Raw genomic sequence first — 14,676 nt, forward strand, 5'->3', positions numbered from 1 at the left:
CGGTGAGAGCAGGATATCCATCTAATTCAACAGAGACGAGAGCCTTACTTGACCCACTTTCCTAGGGCCACTGTAGCCTCCGGGACTGGCGCACTTCTTACAGGGACCATGCAGGCCACAGCGGCAGCCTTCTGTCTGGCCGCCGCCTGCTGGGACCTCACAGCCTGTTGTCCACAGGGCAGGCTGGGTGCTTTTTCTAAAAGGAAACCCGATCCACATCACTTCCCTACTGAAAACCCATCAGCAGCCCACAGAAGGAAATCCAAGCCCACAGCACGATTCTTCAGCCCCTGGTCCTGAAGTAGCTCTTCTTTCATGCCATGACCTGCTATTTAAAAAATCATGATCTCCCAGTCCCTTGAACCTTGCTAATTCTTGGTCCCCGGCCTTTGCATATGGTGTTCTTAATTTTCCATCAGTGAGCCTGGAATCACTCCCCTCCCCACTGCCCCTGCACTCCCTTTGTTAAGCTGCTTACTCTTTAGGTTTGCTTGCTGGAGCATCTCTAACATGCTGGGCCTGGCCGAAAGCTGGAGCTGAATGGATACTGCAGAGGAATGAGCACATCCTCCCCTCTACAACCACACCCCTGACTGGAGTGGGGAAGAGGAGGCACTAGCTTGCCAACAAGGATTTAAGATAGCTCCTGGGATGGGGAGGAGAAGGCTATGTTCCTCCCAGTCTGGTGGGCACTTCAGAGGGAACTGCCATGGGGAGAAGAGAGGAAGGGACAGGAAACTGGCAGGATGGAACTAATCTCATTTATTGACTCGTAATAAATCTGGGCCAGGCTGCACTGGAATGCTCCTTGCCTGGGCTGTGCGATGAGGGGCAGAGATGATCTTTCTGGGTTGGCACCAGGAAGGAGCCAGTCCTGGACCACAAAGCTCAGGGCCACGGAGGTGCTCTGTCCTGACGGATTGCTTCGGCGAGGAGACATCAGCCCGGGCCAGCGATCAGTCCTGGGGCCCTGCCCCATCGTTTTCCAACAGCCTGGGCCTCCAGTGCAGGACCTTGGAGCCTGCAGTCTGCCCACCTGCCCAGCCACATGCGACAGAATCACCTGGGCGCCAGCAGGAGGGTGCAGGAGACCTCAGCCTCCCTCCCGAGATGGTACCAGGGAGGACGCCGTGACCACGGCCAGAATCTGAGCCAGAGGGTGACGCAGGGGAAAGGAGGCCAGTGAAGAGCTTACAGGCTCAGAAGATGTTGTGCTCTTGGACCTTCTCTCCCAAGTAGAAGCGGCTGAACAGGAAGGGGCTCAGGTTGATGGTCTGGAAGTGGCCCTCTAGCACCATCTCAGCCACTGCCCGCCCCACAGCGGGCGCCTGCTGGAGCCCACGGCCACTGAAGCCCGTGGCAAAGTACATGTTGACGACCAGTGGGTGGGGGCCGACCACGCCGTTCTGGTCAAAGGTGTTGTAGTCGTAGTAGCCAGCCCGAGCGCTCAGGACCTGCAGGGGCACAGGATGCTGGGGTTCTCGGGAAGGCTGCCAGTGCTCCCCACCCTCTCCTGGTCGGCATCAGCACCCTCTACCACTGCTGGGGGCGGGGGGGGGTCGATGGCACAGGCCTTAGACCACGGAGTCCTTAGCAGTTGTGAGGTAGGTGCACAGAGGCTGAGGACAGGCTTTCCAAGGGGGCTGAGGGGCTCCAGTGTCATCTGTCTCCTTCCTTCTAGTTACCTTCAGACTCTTGAAAGCTGGTATCCTCCGGGCCAGACAGGGCCACACCTTGTTCTGGAAGAAATCATGGTCCACTTCCAGGTTCTCTGGGTCTGGTTCCTCCTCCTGGGGTGAGAGGTGGGGACAAGGCTTGCATTACCTGGGGCACGAGGACAGAGCCAGATCTGACAGACCCCTTTCAACAGCCCCTCCAGAAGGTGGGGCACTAGGACAAGAGAGCCCACTTCAAACCCGGAGGGGCCGCAACACTAACAGCAGCACCGGGCCCCCCCAAAGGCCCGCCTCTCCAACGACTCTGGGTCTGTCTCCTCCCCGGCACCCACGACCCCGCTTTGCGTACCTCAGTGGGGCTGCAGCCACCCAAGTAGTTGTTCCCTAATCCGTCCCGGCGGAAGTAGGCTCCACTGGCGTCTGCAACGAGGGGAGACTCCAGGCCTGGTCCCTGGGGGCAGTGCCACAGGTACACATACCTGCCGCAACCCTGGGGTTAGAGCATCGGGGGGACAGCGACTCTTCCCTTCTCCCACTTGACAACCTTTTGGTTGTCTTTCCTCCTCTCACCAACCTCCTCGGCTGCCCTGGGGTCAGTCACCTTTTCCTCGGCTCCACAGGCAGCCTGGTGCCCTGTAGGGTGCCAGGCGGCCCCTTCCCAATACCAGCCAGCTCTGCTATCCGCCCAGACCAGGCCCCGGCCGCATTGATCACTATGGCGCACTCCACGGGCTGGTACTCCATGCTGTGGTCCATCTTCACCTGCAGGCACCAGAGGGGGAGGGGAGGGGGGGCCTGGCCCTCACACTGGCCACCGAGAGGGGCAGGTGTCTTCCTGAGCCTTAGTTTACCCACGCTGGCAGTGGGCAGAAGATCAAATGACAGTCATTGACATTCTCGTCCCTCCACTTTGGTAACGAAGATACTTAGGCTGGGGACTTACATGAACTTCATGGATCCTTTTCAAGGTCACCTCTTCCCCACTCATGGTCTCCATGCGGTTAGAGGAGGAGACAAAACCTGCAGGAAAAGGAAAATTAAATAAGCCGTTGAGGCCCTGAAGAGGAAGGAGATGGGAATTCCATTGGTCTCTTAAGGAAAGGAGGCTGGAGGCCGGGAGCTCCCCACAGACACTGACACAGACAGAGAGCATCACTGACACACACTTGGCCCCACTCAGGACCGGCAGCGCTGAAATCTTCAAGAGGGTCATGAGTCAGGAGGAGGCCAAGCCACGGGCTGGGGTCAGGATGCCCAGGACCAGCCCGCAGGGGAGAGGCCATCGCCCCACCAACCCCTGCTTGGCCTGCGAGTAAAGATAAGACATAGTCACGGCTGCGCCCTGGACGGCCAAGGGAATAAGTAGTGGGCATGGGGCCTCAGACTCACGTGTCACTTCTCCGTGGCAGAAATGGACCCCCATGGCCTGGACCTTTCGCCGGAGACCCTGGAGCAGACATCCAGGGTCAAACCAACCTTCACCCTCCAACCCTGTGGGGGACAAAAGAGGACTCATGAAGAGGGACCAGAGTTCTCCTCTCTCTTTTTTTTATTATTTTTAATAAATATTTCATTTTGTTTTTTTAAAGATTTATTTATTTATTTATTTATCTTTAGAGGGGAAGGGAAGGAGAGAGGGAGAGAAACATCAATGTATGGTTGCCTCTCATGCCTTCTCTGCTGGGGACTGGCCTGCAACCCAGGCATGTGCCCTGACTGGGAATCGAACCACGATTGTGTGGTTCACAGGCACACGCTCAATCCACTGAGCTATACCAGCCAGGGCCAGAGCTCTCCTCTCTTATTGTATTTCCTGCACCCCCAGCTCTTTCTGGGCTCGAAGGTCAAGTTGACTGAGTGCGCCGAGTCAAATCTGGCAGAACAGAGTTGGCACCGCCTGGGGAGGCCCTGCTGGCCAGGAGGCTGCTGGGTGCCGAGATTTCGCTCTTGGGGTACCCGCACCCCCAGTCCCCGTGCATGCAGGCCTCACCATAAGACGCCAAGGCTACTCCCTCCGTGTTTATCCAGGGAAACTTGTTCCGCAGCTGCTCAGGGGACATCAGACACACTTTGGCTCCTTCCTGTCTGAAAGAAACATGGGTCTGTGTGTGTGTGTGTGTGTGTGTGTGTGTGTTAGAGAGGCTGAGTGTGCAGAGAGGGTGCAGCAGGGACCCAGCTCACAAGTGGGGACTCGCCCTCGTTTGTGCCCTTCTCCACGCACTCCCCTAGTTTTCTGACTCGTGGAGCGGGTGGGGAACAAGCCTCCCAGGCAGTTTGCCATCTGATCCCTTCTTCCTTTCCAACAGCCTACTGTCCCTCTGGCCGCAGGAAAGTCCTTGCCACCCCCTAACTATTCGAGATGTCCTTTCACTCTGTCCCTGCACCCTGCCGGGGGCAGCCTCCCCGCCTAGTCCTGGTGCAATCACATCCACCAGCACCACTACTGCCCCTGGAATTCTGCTGTCCGGAGGCAGCAACATGGGGACTGAAAGCCCGCACTCGTGAGCCAGACCACCTGGATGGAATCCCAGTGCTACTGCTTACTAGCTCTTTGTGCCTCGATTTCCTCACATGTAAATGGGGACGTTCCAATGATACAGGAGCTAGCTAACAACTGTAAAGCCACCAGGGCAGGGCCTGACGTCACTGGTAAGACTGGGAGAAGCGTCTGCTGAAGACACACAGCTGACCGAGACCACCACTGAGGGCGGGACTGCCACGTCCAGCTGCAGCCCAGGTGCACGGGCCTCCTCATCTGTGTGCTCTTCTGTCTGTCAGAGTTTCTGGGCTGCAGGTGAGAGCTGAGTGACGGCAGTAGGGACTGTGTGGCCTGTAAAGCCTAGAATATGGACTGACGGGCTCTCTCAGGAAATGCCTGCATGCTCCTGGGCCCCTCCCTGGGAATTCCAGTTTATTGGGTCTGGGTGTGTCCGAGGCGGCTCCCATCGCCTGGCCATTCAGGATGCTCTGTGGCAGCACTTGGCCCGGTCTGTACCACAGCCCTCAGCACCAGGTCCTGAAGTCCTGCACGCGCTGGGCACCCAGGGGCACCCACCTTTGCACTTTCACGTTGCTCTCCATGATCGCAGCACCCTCTTCTGACGCCAGGAAAAGATAGCCTGAGGGGTTGAACTGGAGGTCCAGGGGAGGGTCATCGACTACAGCCAGGTAATCCTATGGGCAAAAAAGAGCGCCTCAGAGAAGCTGATTGAAAGGAGGGATGGAGCCCTGGCTGGTGTGCCTCAGTGGGTTGAGTGCCAGCCTGCGAACCAAAGGGTTGCAGGTTCAATTCCCAGTAGGGCACATGCCTGGGTTGCGGGCCAGATCCCCAGTTGGGGGCATGGGAGAGGCAACTGATTGACATATCTCTCTCACACACTGTTTCTCTCTCTCTAAAAATCAAAAATCTTGGAAGTAAGGGAGGGAGGTGGATTTGGCTGAGGTGGGGGGGAGTAGTGGGGGGTAAACACAGACAAATGTAATTGCACAATATTAAAACAATTTTAAAAAATAAAATAAAGTTTTAAAAAAAATGAAAGCAGGATGAAGGCATTCTTGGCTTCCTCACCTATGACTGTTAGAGCTCAGGGCCCTAACCCTGAGGGGAGCCCTCCTCCAGGCTCCACTGAGAAAAAATGGGGTTGGGGGGGGCATGCTTTGCTTCCAACTTGCCCGTTCCTATTCCATTCCCCCTAGCCAGCTGGGCTGCACCTCTCTCTGGGGTCAAAGAGGGGTCACCATGCCAACCCCCAAATCTCAATGCACGTACGTTGATGTTCCGTAGAAAGTCGACTGAAAAGAGGGAGAGCTGGACGTTCTCGGGCACAGAGAACTGCTGGTGGATTCCGCCCACAGAAAGCCCAGTGGAGGCCTGGGAATACTGTGGGAAGACAAGGGGAGTCAGTGGGCCAGTGAGTGCCCTGCCGCACAGCACCAGGATGCTGCCACACACCTAAAGCTAAAGGGGAGTCCAGGTCTGTAATCGAAGAGGAGCTGACGGGGATAAACCCACGTGTAAGTCATCCTGCAGCCCAGAGAGGATGACAGTTATTAAAGTCCTCATTAGCAAACGAGCAGAGCAGGGAGTCAGTCATCGTGAACGGGCCGGGCAGTTGTACCAAACGGTAATGGCCTGGAAGTCCAAGGGCAGGGGGTTAACATTTCATCTACTAATTGGAAGATAAAGGGATATGGCCAAAGTAGCAAGATTCCTGGCTGGCTGGCAGCAGTAACGGGAACAGATCAGGGCAAAATTTCAGAAAGACTGAAACCTAAAAGGGGCTGTTTGTATCAATTATAACTTCAATGCAGGCTCTCTTGGCCAGACCTGTGACATCTCAAGAGATCCAACATTGTAAAATTCCCTTTCAAAGGCAAAAACTGTACTGCCAAGGTCCTGAGTTTGAGGGAGGAAGAACCTGGGACTCTTTCTCAATAAGGTCCAAAGCACAGTCCTTGCCCTTTGGACCTCCAGATAGTGAGGTCTTTTCTCCCATTCCCTCATCCCTAGAGTCCTCAGTAAAAACCAAGTCCCAGCCCCACCTGTGACTGTCCTATCCCGACCTCACCGTGTGGTCCCGTTCCACCACCAGCACTTGGATGGCACCTCGTTGCTTCTCCAACCTCTTCAGCCAATAGGCCACTGACAGGCCAAGCACCCCACCCCCCACAACCACCACATCCGACTGTTCGGGGGGCAGGTGGCTGGTGTCATACAGTGGGTTCCAGGCCCCTCCAGGAAGAACTGACTGCAACTTCTTCTTAATTTCGGACACCTTTCCACCCCAGTCTGTGGGACACAATGATGGTCAGAGGGTCGTACATTTCCTTTGAGGCCGGTAGGGGGTGGGTAGAGGAAAAGGCGGGCTAAATTTCACTGAGGTGGCAGTCCCCACTGTTATCCCCTCTCATAAGGTCACTGGCACCAGCAGTGTTATGCAGCTTTGCTGCACGGCCTGCGTGCTATTCATCTCTCCTCCGTCTCATGCATCATGCCCAGCACGAGGTTCAACTCCCTAAAATTAACACTCTATACTTTGTCCCTAGGACAGGTGACTTAAGCATCTATATCGCCTGTGCAGACCTATCTCTCATGTGAGCCACTTGGACTTTAGATGGCTTTGGCCAGCTCCTTGCAGGAGAGTAATGCATTATACTCCACTGCATTACTGTACTGTCACCTCCTCTTGGATGTCCCAGGCTCCTGGACCAAGAGGTCCCAGCACACTCCACGCTGCAGCAACCTCTGAGGCATGGCACCTCTGAGTGGCCCCTTATCATGGATGTCTATCACCACCAGCAAACTCACATTCATGTCCAAAGTCGTCAAGTTCTGATGACTTTGCCTCCTAAATGTCTCCCCAATTTGACTCCTTTTTCTATCTCTACCACCACTGCCCTAGACCCAGCTGCCATACTCTCTCTCTCAGACTAACACAAAAGCTTCCCAACTGTTCCCACTAATTCTCCTCTTGCCAACACCCCCAAATTCATTTCTACATCCCAGCTTAACTGATCTTTTCTAAACACTAATTTAATCACACTCCCTTGCTTAAAACCCTCCCAAGGCTTTCCGTTACTCTAAGGATAAAAGTCCCAAATCCATAAACACTGGCCATAAAACAAGATCCGGCTCCAGTTCGCCTTGTCCTCCCCCACCCCCTCCAGCCCCTGCCCCTTACTTCCTTGATGGCACCATTTTTCCTCCCATCACAAGCAATCTACATGGGTGTTCTCCCTGCTTTGAAACTCTGGGTCCACTTCTTTGCCCCAGTAACTCTGCTTCCTTTAGACATGGGCTCGGTTATTTCCTTAGGGAAATCTTTTCTAACCACCCACACCGGACTATGTCGGATTCTTCTGTCACATTCACTCACAGCTCTGAGCATGAACTTGGAGCATGAAACACATTTGCAACTTTGAATTTGTTGATTTGTGATTGCTCCATACTGTACTATGTCTACCTCCACCACAGAATCTCCAGCCTAGCAGACTACCTGGCACATCCGAGGTCCTCAACAAATATACTGAATAAACGAATCCTTTGTCATTAACACCCAACTCACAAATGTCCAAGTATTCTCACTGTTTCCAAGACCAAGGGCAGCAGCATTAGAATCTTTCTCTGATCTGGGCTTATCTTACCTGTCCACACATTTCACACTACTACTCCAAATGTTCAGATGGCTTTGTCTAGTTCCTTGCACAAGAAAAATGCTTTGCTCAGTTTTCCAGAAACTGAAACACACACCTTCCCAGAGCCAGCAAACACCCTTCAAATCTGATCTCTGTTGCCCCCTGCTCCACGTTTCGTTACTTCTATGACACTAGCTTGGGGCCTAGCCAGTCTTGAACTGGTCTAGAACGTCTTCCCTCCCCAGCTCCAATGCTGGCACATCCAGGGCATATGCTGAACCATCACCTTCTCTTCCCTCCTCCTTCATGGCCCCGACTCTAAGCACCTATTGCTGCACGCGAGCAGGACTCCACGTACATTTGTGCAGCTAAGGAATCAATCAGCCTGGTCTCTTATGCTGATGGTAAGCTGAGGTACAAAGACATCTAGATTTTGTCACCTGAGAAGGGCAACCTTGGCATCCACACACCTGTCCAGGCTTTACAAGCTCCAGCGGGCAAGCTTACCCCCTTCTCCCAGCTGGACCCACTGCCTGCTCAGCGCGGCTGGGGTCCCAAGTTCTGAAGGTCACATAGCTGGAGACTGGAGGTACCCGAGAACCATGATAACCCTCAGGCGCCCTCAACTTTACCTAGAGTCGAGCCTCCTCTGAGCGTGCTTAGCCCCCGGCCCAAGTGGCCTCGGCCTGCACAGAGATGCACCACCCCTCGAAACATGGCCCTTCCGAGCGCGCTCTTTCTGGATACGACCTTTTAAACTCAGCACTGGCCACAGCCGTCACTGCTCCGCGCCTCCAGGCGCTCGGAAAGCGCACCCATTGGCCAGGGGCTCCTTCAACTCCGTCTTTGCACGCTATAGGCCGCCCGTCTCCCAGTGACCTCCCTAGAGCCCCGCCCAAGCCCGATCCGGCCTGCCATTGGCCAGCCTGCTGTCTGTGGCGTGCAGAGCGCCCTCAGGCGGAGGAAGGTAGGGAACCCGTGGCTCTGAGCGGAAGTACCACTGGGCCAGTTTCCGGGGCCGCTAGTGTGACGTGTCCCGCGCTTGGCGCAGCAGGAAGTCGGGCGATCGCGGCCTCAGTTGCCGGCGCCGGCCGGGCTCTTTTCCCGCTGCCGCCATGCTCGACTTCTTCACCATTTTCTCGAAGGGCGGGCTCGTGCTCTGGTGCTTCCAGGGCGTGAGCGACTCCTGCACCGGTCCGGTTAACGCGTTGATTCGTTCTGTGCTGCTGCAGGTACCGCCCCCTCTGGGTCAGAACTGCGGGCTCGTCCCCCCATCCGATCCGATCCGTAGTTTCCCTCGACCGACCCCACTTCTCGCTCCCACCTTGTCCGCCCTGAGAACTGGCCGCTCCCGGGTATCCAGCAACTTTCTCCCGCCCCCTTCAGGTCGTCCAGCAACTTTGCGGCCCCCCTCCCCCTCCACTTTCTGGGACTCTAGCCGGAGTGGGCGCTTCTTCAGACAATTAACATCGTTCCCTCCCTTAGTTCCTGGCAGCTTGGTTTTTTGTTGTTTCCAAGGATGGGTGAAATAACTGGGTGGGGAAACGCCTTTTAAAAGTGTGAGTAGCGTACAGCTGCTACTGGACCTGATTGTTTATGTGACGACTTTCCTTCTGGCTCCCGTATGTCTTGCCACTCTCATCTATTGCCCCAACCCCCAGCTTGTTATCTCGATTCTCCCTGGCGGAATGCTGGAGAGCAATTCCCAGCATCCACCAGTCCTGGAACAGGTTTGACTGGGGGAATATCTGGTTCTTTCCCAAAGGTAATCGTTGAGGGGTCCAAGACTGGGTTTTTCTGGGGAATAGTTGGAACTCTGAGACATACTGTCTTTCCAGGAAAGGGGAGGCAACAATTCCTTCACCCATGAAGCGCTCACACTCAAATATAAACTGGACAACCAGTTTGAGCTGGTGTTTGTGGTAAGTGGGGGAATTTTAGAGAGACAAGTGCATCCTCAATATAGTCCTGATTAGTAAGAGAACCCTGATTAACCGAAGAAAGTGTTATATGATGAAGTAATTGAGAAGGCAAGGAGGGTGCGGGTAAAGGGAAGAAACTCCGGGGCCCAGTCAGAGAGCTTGGCTACCCCTCAGGTCAGGGACACCTGCCAGACAGCCTAGCCAATCTGGAGGCCTGGCTTGAGTGTGCTTCCCTGTCTTCTGGAATGGCATGTAAGCTGATCCGCTGGCTCTGTTTCTTCCCCGGAACAGGTTGGTTTTCAGAAGATCCTAACACTGACGTATGTAGACAAGTTGATAGATGATGTGCACCGGCTGTTTCGGGACAAGTACCGCACAGAGATCCAACAGCAAAGTGCTTTGAGTCTCTTGAATGGCACTTTCGATTTCCAAAATGACTTTCTGCAGCTCCTTCGGTGAGAGGCCTCCCTGCTCCAAAAATCAATTTCCATGACCGCTTTCCCTTCCTGGGGCTACTTATTGAAAGTAAACTGCTTATTGAAAGACGCTTCTAAATTTGCTGCCCGGTTCAAAGTCATCCTCTCGGTACAAGGGGTCCTTTCTCTGGACTTCAGCTATTCTCTTTCCCTTCAGTGAAGCAGAGGAGAGCAGTAAGGTCCGGGTTCCAACTACCATGAAGAAATATGAAGATTCTGAAAAGGCCAAGAAACCTGTAAGATCTATGATTGAAACACGGGGTGAAAAGCCCAAGGAGAAAGCAAAGAATAAAAAAAACAAGGGGGCCAAGAAGGAAGGTTAGTTTGAGCTCCTTGGACATACAGGCCATGAAAAGCTAATGTGGTACCAAGTACTGAAGTGGTTCCCCATCCTTCTCTTTGTCATTGCCTGTCTCCCTCACTCAAATGCCCACCACCCTCACTATCACCCCTAATCCTTGTGGGTCCCAAGATGTTTGCGCTAGTGTCCTCTTTAAGGATTTGGAAGATGTTTTCCCCATTTTCTATTTTGTTGGAATCTGGTCCTTTTTCTCCTAACAGGTTTTGATGTCCCTCTGGCTACCAGCAAAACAGCCTCTGCAGAGAAGTCAGTAGGGGCTGAGAATGGGGTAGAACTTTCCAAAGAAGAGCTGATACGGAGGAAGCGAGAGGAGTTCATCCAGAAACATGGGAAGGGTATGGAGAAGTCTGGGTGAGCATTCTAACCTTTGCCATAATCCAGCCGTTGTTGGGGGCGAGGGCGTTCTTGTCTGTGGTTCTCAGGTGGATGTTTCCTCTCCTGCTTCTCCACCATAACCTTCTGTGCTATAACCCTTTCAGCAAGTCCACAAAGTCAGATGCTCCAAAGGAGAAGGGCAAGAAAGCACCTCGGGTGTGGGCGCTGGGTGGCTGTGTTAACAAGGAAGACCTGGATTATAGTGCTCCTACCACCAATGGAGCCCCAGAGGTTGTCCCGCCTGAGGACATCAATTTGGTGAGTCAACAGGGGCCAGAGTGAAAGTCCCTGTTAAAAAGAATGGGGGAGGACGTAGAGTGGAGGAGGGCAGTACCTTTGATTTCTTTGAGGGGACAGAGCAATAAATTCTGGGTCTTTTCCCCCTCCCTCAGAAGGAAACCTTTAGTTTGCCTAATCTTACCTCCTTCCTTTCCCCGTACCCTGCAGATTCGAGGGACTGGGCCTGGGGGGCAGCTTCAGGATCTGGACTGCAGCAGCTCAGATGATGAGGGGACTGCTCCAAACCCTACCAAACCTAGGTAGGAGGAAATCGCAGATGGTGGGTGGTAGGTGTGGCTCCAGGGTGGTTGAGACCTGACTCCACCCACTCTCCTGTGCCTGCAGTGCTACCAAGGGGACTCTGGGTGGCATGTTCGGGATGCTGAAGGGCCTTGTGGGCTCCAAGAGTTTGAGTCGTGAAGACATGGAATCTGTGCTGGACAAGATGCGTGATCATCTCATCGGTGAGTTCCGAGGAACAGGCGGGCTCCTGTTGGTCGGGGAGGGATGGTCAAAAACAGAACAAACTGGTTTCTCAGCTGCACCACGAGGGTTGTTCACTGTTGGTTGACATGGCACTCACACTGCACCTGCTGCCCTCTCCTCAGCGAAGAACGTAGCACAAGACATTGCCGTCCAACTCTGTGAGTCCGTGGCCAACAAGCTGGAAGGGAAGGTGATGGGGACATTCAGCAGTGAGTATCGCCCTAAAGCGGAGCTTGAGGGGGGCGTGATGTGCACCAGGAGCTCACATGTATTGACCGCCCTCATTTTTTCCAAATCCCTTAAGCTCTAATAAACCCCTGCTAAGTGAGTTAATGCTTGTAAAGTATTTATTAGGACAGTCTCAGATATGGGGTGGATTCCTGTGGCGAGGGCCTGGTCATGTGAGCGCCCAGGTTCCAGTTTTCTTAGCGCAGAAAGCTGGTGGGCATTTCTGGAGTGTGCTCTTTGGGGCTCATGGCTGAGCCTCCTTCCCCTTCCAGCGGTGACTTCCACAGTCAAGCAGGCCCTCCAAGAGTCCCTGGTGCAGATTCTGCAGCCACAGCGTCGTGTCGACATGCTCCGGGATATCATGGATGCCCAGCGTCATCAGCGCCCTTACGTTGTCACCTTCTGTGGCGTTAATGGAGTGGGGAAGTCTACGAACCTTGCCAAGGTCAGTGCAGTTCCCCACCTGTTCGACATTTCCTCACTGTCTTAGCGGCTCTGGTTTGAGCTAACAGTTGTCTTTCTCTTGCAGATTTCTTTCTGGCTGTTAGAGAATGGCTTCAGTGTCCTCATTGCTGCCTGTGACACATTTCGTGCTGGGGCTGTGGAGCAGCTGCGCACACACACCCGACGTTTGAGTGCGCTGCACCCCCCCGAGAGTCATGGTGGTCGCACCATGGTGCACTTGTTCGAGAAGGGCTATGGCAAGGATGCCGCTGGCATCGCCATGGAAGCTATTGCCTTCGGTACAGTGCACACCACGTGTGGGAACGTGGTTTGGGCCCCTTTCCTCCTTGGGCTCGCTTAAAGTATGCTGAGCATCGGGGTTACCCTACTCCCAACAGGCTGCTCAGTAGCAAGTCGGGATTGATGACTTGCCGTGCTCTGCTTTGGCGTAGGTGCCATCACAAGCAAAGCTACTATATCCTCCCCAAAAGAAACCTCTGTATTTGGGCACCTTGATCAGTTGCAGTCCTTTTCCTGACTGTACCTGGAGAGCCAAGCATAAAACGGGTTTTTCTTCTCCCGCTACCTTGTAATCATACCCAGATCCCAAGAAAGGAAACTGGTAGACTTAATGTCGTCAGGCCAGGACTTCTTGAGAGAAAACTGGGAATCCGTGTCACAGCCCAGGAGTTTTGAGTTGACGACTTTTTCTCTCTCTAGCACGTAATCAAGGCTTTGATGTGGTGCTGGTGGACACAGCTGGTCGCATGCAAGACAATGCCCCTCTGATGGCTGCCCTGGCCAAGCTCATTACTGTCAACACGCCTGACTTGGTGCTGTTTGTGGGGGAGGCCCTAGTAGGCAACGAGGCCGTGGATCAGCTGGTGAGGACAAGGGCTACAGCATGGTTCTCCCCAACCTTAGCTTTGGCCAGTTGGGTGCTTTTTACACTTACATCCCACTTCTTTCCAGGTCAAGTTCAACAGAGCCTTGGCTGACCATTCCATGGCTCAAACACCTCGGCTCATTGATGGCATTGTCCTTACCAAATTTGATACCATTGATGACAAGGTAAGTATGAGTGTTACTGGGAGGGCAGGGAGCGGCCATCCTCCACAGGGGAGCTGAGGCCACGTTTGCTACAGAGCTTCCTGTACTGGGGAGTGAACTGAAGGTCCTTGAGTTGACTGGGTACTCCTTTTTCCACGTCAGGTGGGAGCTGCTATTTCTATGACCTACATCACAAGCAAACCCATCGTGTTTGTGGGCACTGGGCAGACCTACTGTGACCTACGTAGTCTCAATGCCAAGGCTGTGGTGGCTGCTCTCATGAAGGCTTGACGTGCTCTTGCCCAATACCAAATCACCGCTTCCCCCCAAAGTCCCTGTTCCTGTATCAAGAACGTGCTTTAGAGTGTGAGCAACTTGTCTCCAGTGTAGTGCGAAGGCAGAGTTCGGGGAGCTCCTGGACTATGCAGCTCCTCCTTGCCCCACCCCTGTCCAGTCTGGCCTCTGTCTGCAGAGGACCCAATCATGTTACAATCACTGCTCACCCCCCACCCCATGTGGGCACCCCCCCAGCATCCCCGTCACTCTGCCTGCAGGACTCGGTCTCATTACAGCCTTGACCAGTGGTCCGAAGATCCAGCATCAGAACTTCGCTAATTAGTGTGGGCATAGGGACATCTGAGCATAGTAAGCATACTGTGGCAATGTATGGCCTGATCTCAATTGCTGCTACAATTCTGATGACCTCATCCTCATCGTTTCTGCAAAGCATCAGCTAGGCCAGAAAGATCTGTTGTGAATGAGAAAAAAATGAGTCCCCTCTTCCCTCAGAGAAGGGGAGCGGAGCTGAGGTGTTGCATTGGGCTTCTCAGCCCTCATGCTCTTCACCACGCCCAAAACCCGGATGTGAGCTTTGCATGTTCCCCTCCTGGAAGAAAAGCACCTGTCAGAACAGTATCAAGTTGTTCCCTCCCAATTCTTCACCCGAGGGATCCTGGCCCGCGGCCCCCTCCCCACAGTGCCTGGCAGATTAGTGCTACACTGAAGAGTACAAACCTCTTGAGACCTGTCCTGTATCTTGGTATTACAGATGTGCTATTAGTGCAATAAGGGGAAGGCTATCTGCCCAGAGAAAAGCATAATTTATATATCAGAAAATAAATTTCATAAATAAATCGCCTCAGCCTTGGAGTTACTTTACACAGGACTCAAAACTAAAATCCCCCATCATGTGAACAGGTCAATGGTAAGCGGGGCAGCAGGGGCTGAAAGTGCTGTGGACTCCG

General features: G+C 53.8%; 2 protein-coding genes across 4 annotated transcripts; one reads left to right on the plus strand and one right to left on the minus strand.

Moving 5' to 3' along the window:
- Window positions 1–739: 739 nt before the first annotated feature.
- Window positions 740–8,659, minus strand: FOXRED1 (FAD dependent oxidoreductase domain containing 1). 2 transcript variants are annotated; one of them, XM_037038255.1, is made up of 11 exons: window positions 8,444–8,659; window positions 6,245–6,465; window positions 5,446–5,556; window positions 4,732–4,850; window positions 3,667–3,761; window positions 3,066–3,167; window positions 2,620–2,696; window positions 2,278–2,438; window positions 2,026–2,155; window positions 1,686–1,790; window positions 740–1,454 (listed from the first exon to the last, which is right to left on the minus strand). In XM_037038255.1, exons 1-11 carry the CDS (start codon window positions 8,526–8,528, stop codon window positions 1,200–1,202), a joined length of 1,461 nt encoding a protein of 486 aa, XP_036894150.1. In that variant the 5' UTR covers window positions 8,529–8,659; the 3' UTR covers window positions 740–1,199. The 2 variants fall into 2 exon arrangements, with proteins under 2 accessions (XP_036894150.1, XP_036894151.1); XM_037038256.1 differs by lacking the exon at window positions 8,444–8,659 and adding an exon at window positions 8,252–8,437.
- Window positions 8,660–8,826: 167 nt separating this feature from the next.
- Window positions 8,827–14,566, plus strand: SRPRA (SRP receptor subunit alpha). 2 transcript variants are annotated; one of them, XM_037038254.1, is made up of 14 exons: window positions 8,827–9,043; window positions 9,650–9,733; window positions 10,025–10,188; window positions 10,367–10,527; window positions 10,771–10,921; window positions 11,050–11,203; window positions 11,393–11,484; window positions 11,570–11,688; window positions 11,833–11,919; window positions 12,211–12,383; window positions 12,468–12,681; window positions 13,103–13,266; window positions 13,355–13,453; window positions 13,595–14,566. In XM_037038254.1, exons 1-14 carry the CDS (start codon window positions 8,927–8,929, stop codon window positions 13,721–13,723), a joined length of 1,908 nt encoding a protein of 635 aa, XP_036894149.1. In that variant the 5' UTR covers window positions 8,827–8,926; the 3' UTR covers window positions 13,724–14,566. The 2 variants fall into 2 exon arrangements, with proteins under 2 accessions (XP_036894149.1, XP_036894148.1); XM_037038253.1 differs by having other exon boundaries at window positions 10,771–10,918; window positions 11,047–11,203.
- The last annotated feature ends 110 nt before the right edge of the window (window positions 14,567–14,676 follow it).

This window comes from Sturnira hondurensis, unplaced genomic scaffold (genome assembly GCF_014824575.4).
Source record: "Sturnira hondurensis isolate 20B ecotype Veracruz unplaced genomic scaffold, ASM1482457v3 Scaffold0024152, whole genome shotgun sequence".
In the NCBI taxonomy this organism is placed as follows: domain Eukaryota; kingdom Metazoa; phylum Chordata; class Mammalia; order Chiroptera; family Phyllostomidae; genus Sturnira; species Sturnira hondurensis.

Excerpts from the sequence above, each read along its gene's own strand:
- FOXRED1 (XM_037038255.1), bottom strand. The coding sequence starts at position 8,528 with ATGTTTCGAGGGGTGGTGCATCTCTGTGCAGGCCGAGGCCACTTGGGC. Across the intron at positions 4,851-5,445 it reads ACTTTCTACGGAACATCAAC|GATTACCTGGCTGTAGTCGA; the intron begins GTACGTGCATTG and ends TTTTGCCCATAG. Across the intron at positions 1,791-2,025 it reads GTGGCTGCAGCCCCACTGAG|GAGGAGGAACCAGACCCAGA; the intron begins GTACGCAAAGCG and ends CTCTCACCCCAG.
- SRPRA (XM_037038254.1), top strand. The coding sequence starts at position 8,927 with ATGCTCGACTTCTTCACCATTTTCTCGAAGGGCGGGCTCGTGCTCTGG. Across the intron at positions 11,920-12,210 it reads GGTGATGGGGACATTCAGCA|CGGTGACTTCCACAGTCAAG; the intron begins GTGAGTATCGCC and ends TTCCCCTTCCAG. Across the intron at positions 12,682-13,102 it reads CATGGAAGCTATTGCCTTCG|CACGTAATCAAGGCTTTGAT; the intron begins GTACAGTGCACA and ends TTCTCTCTCTAG.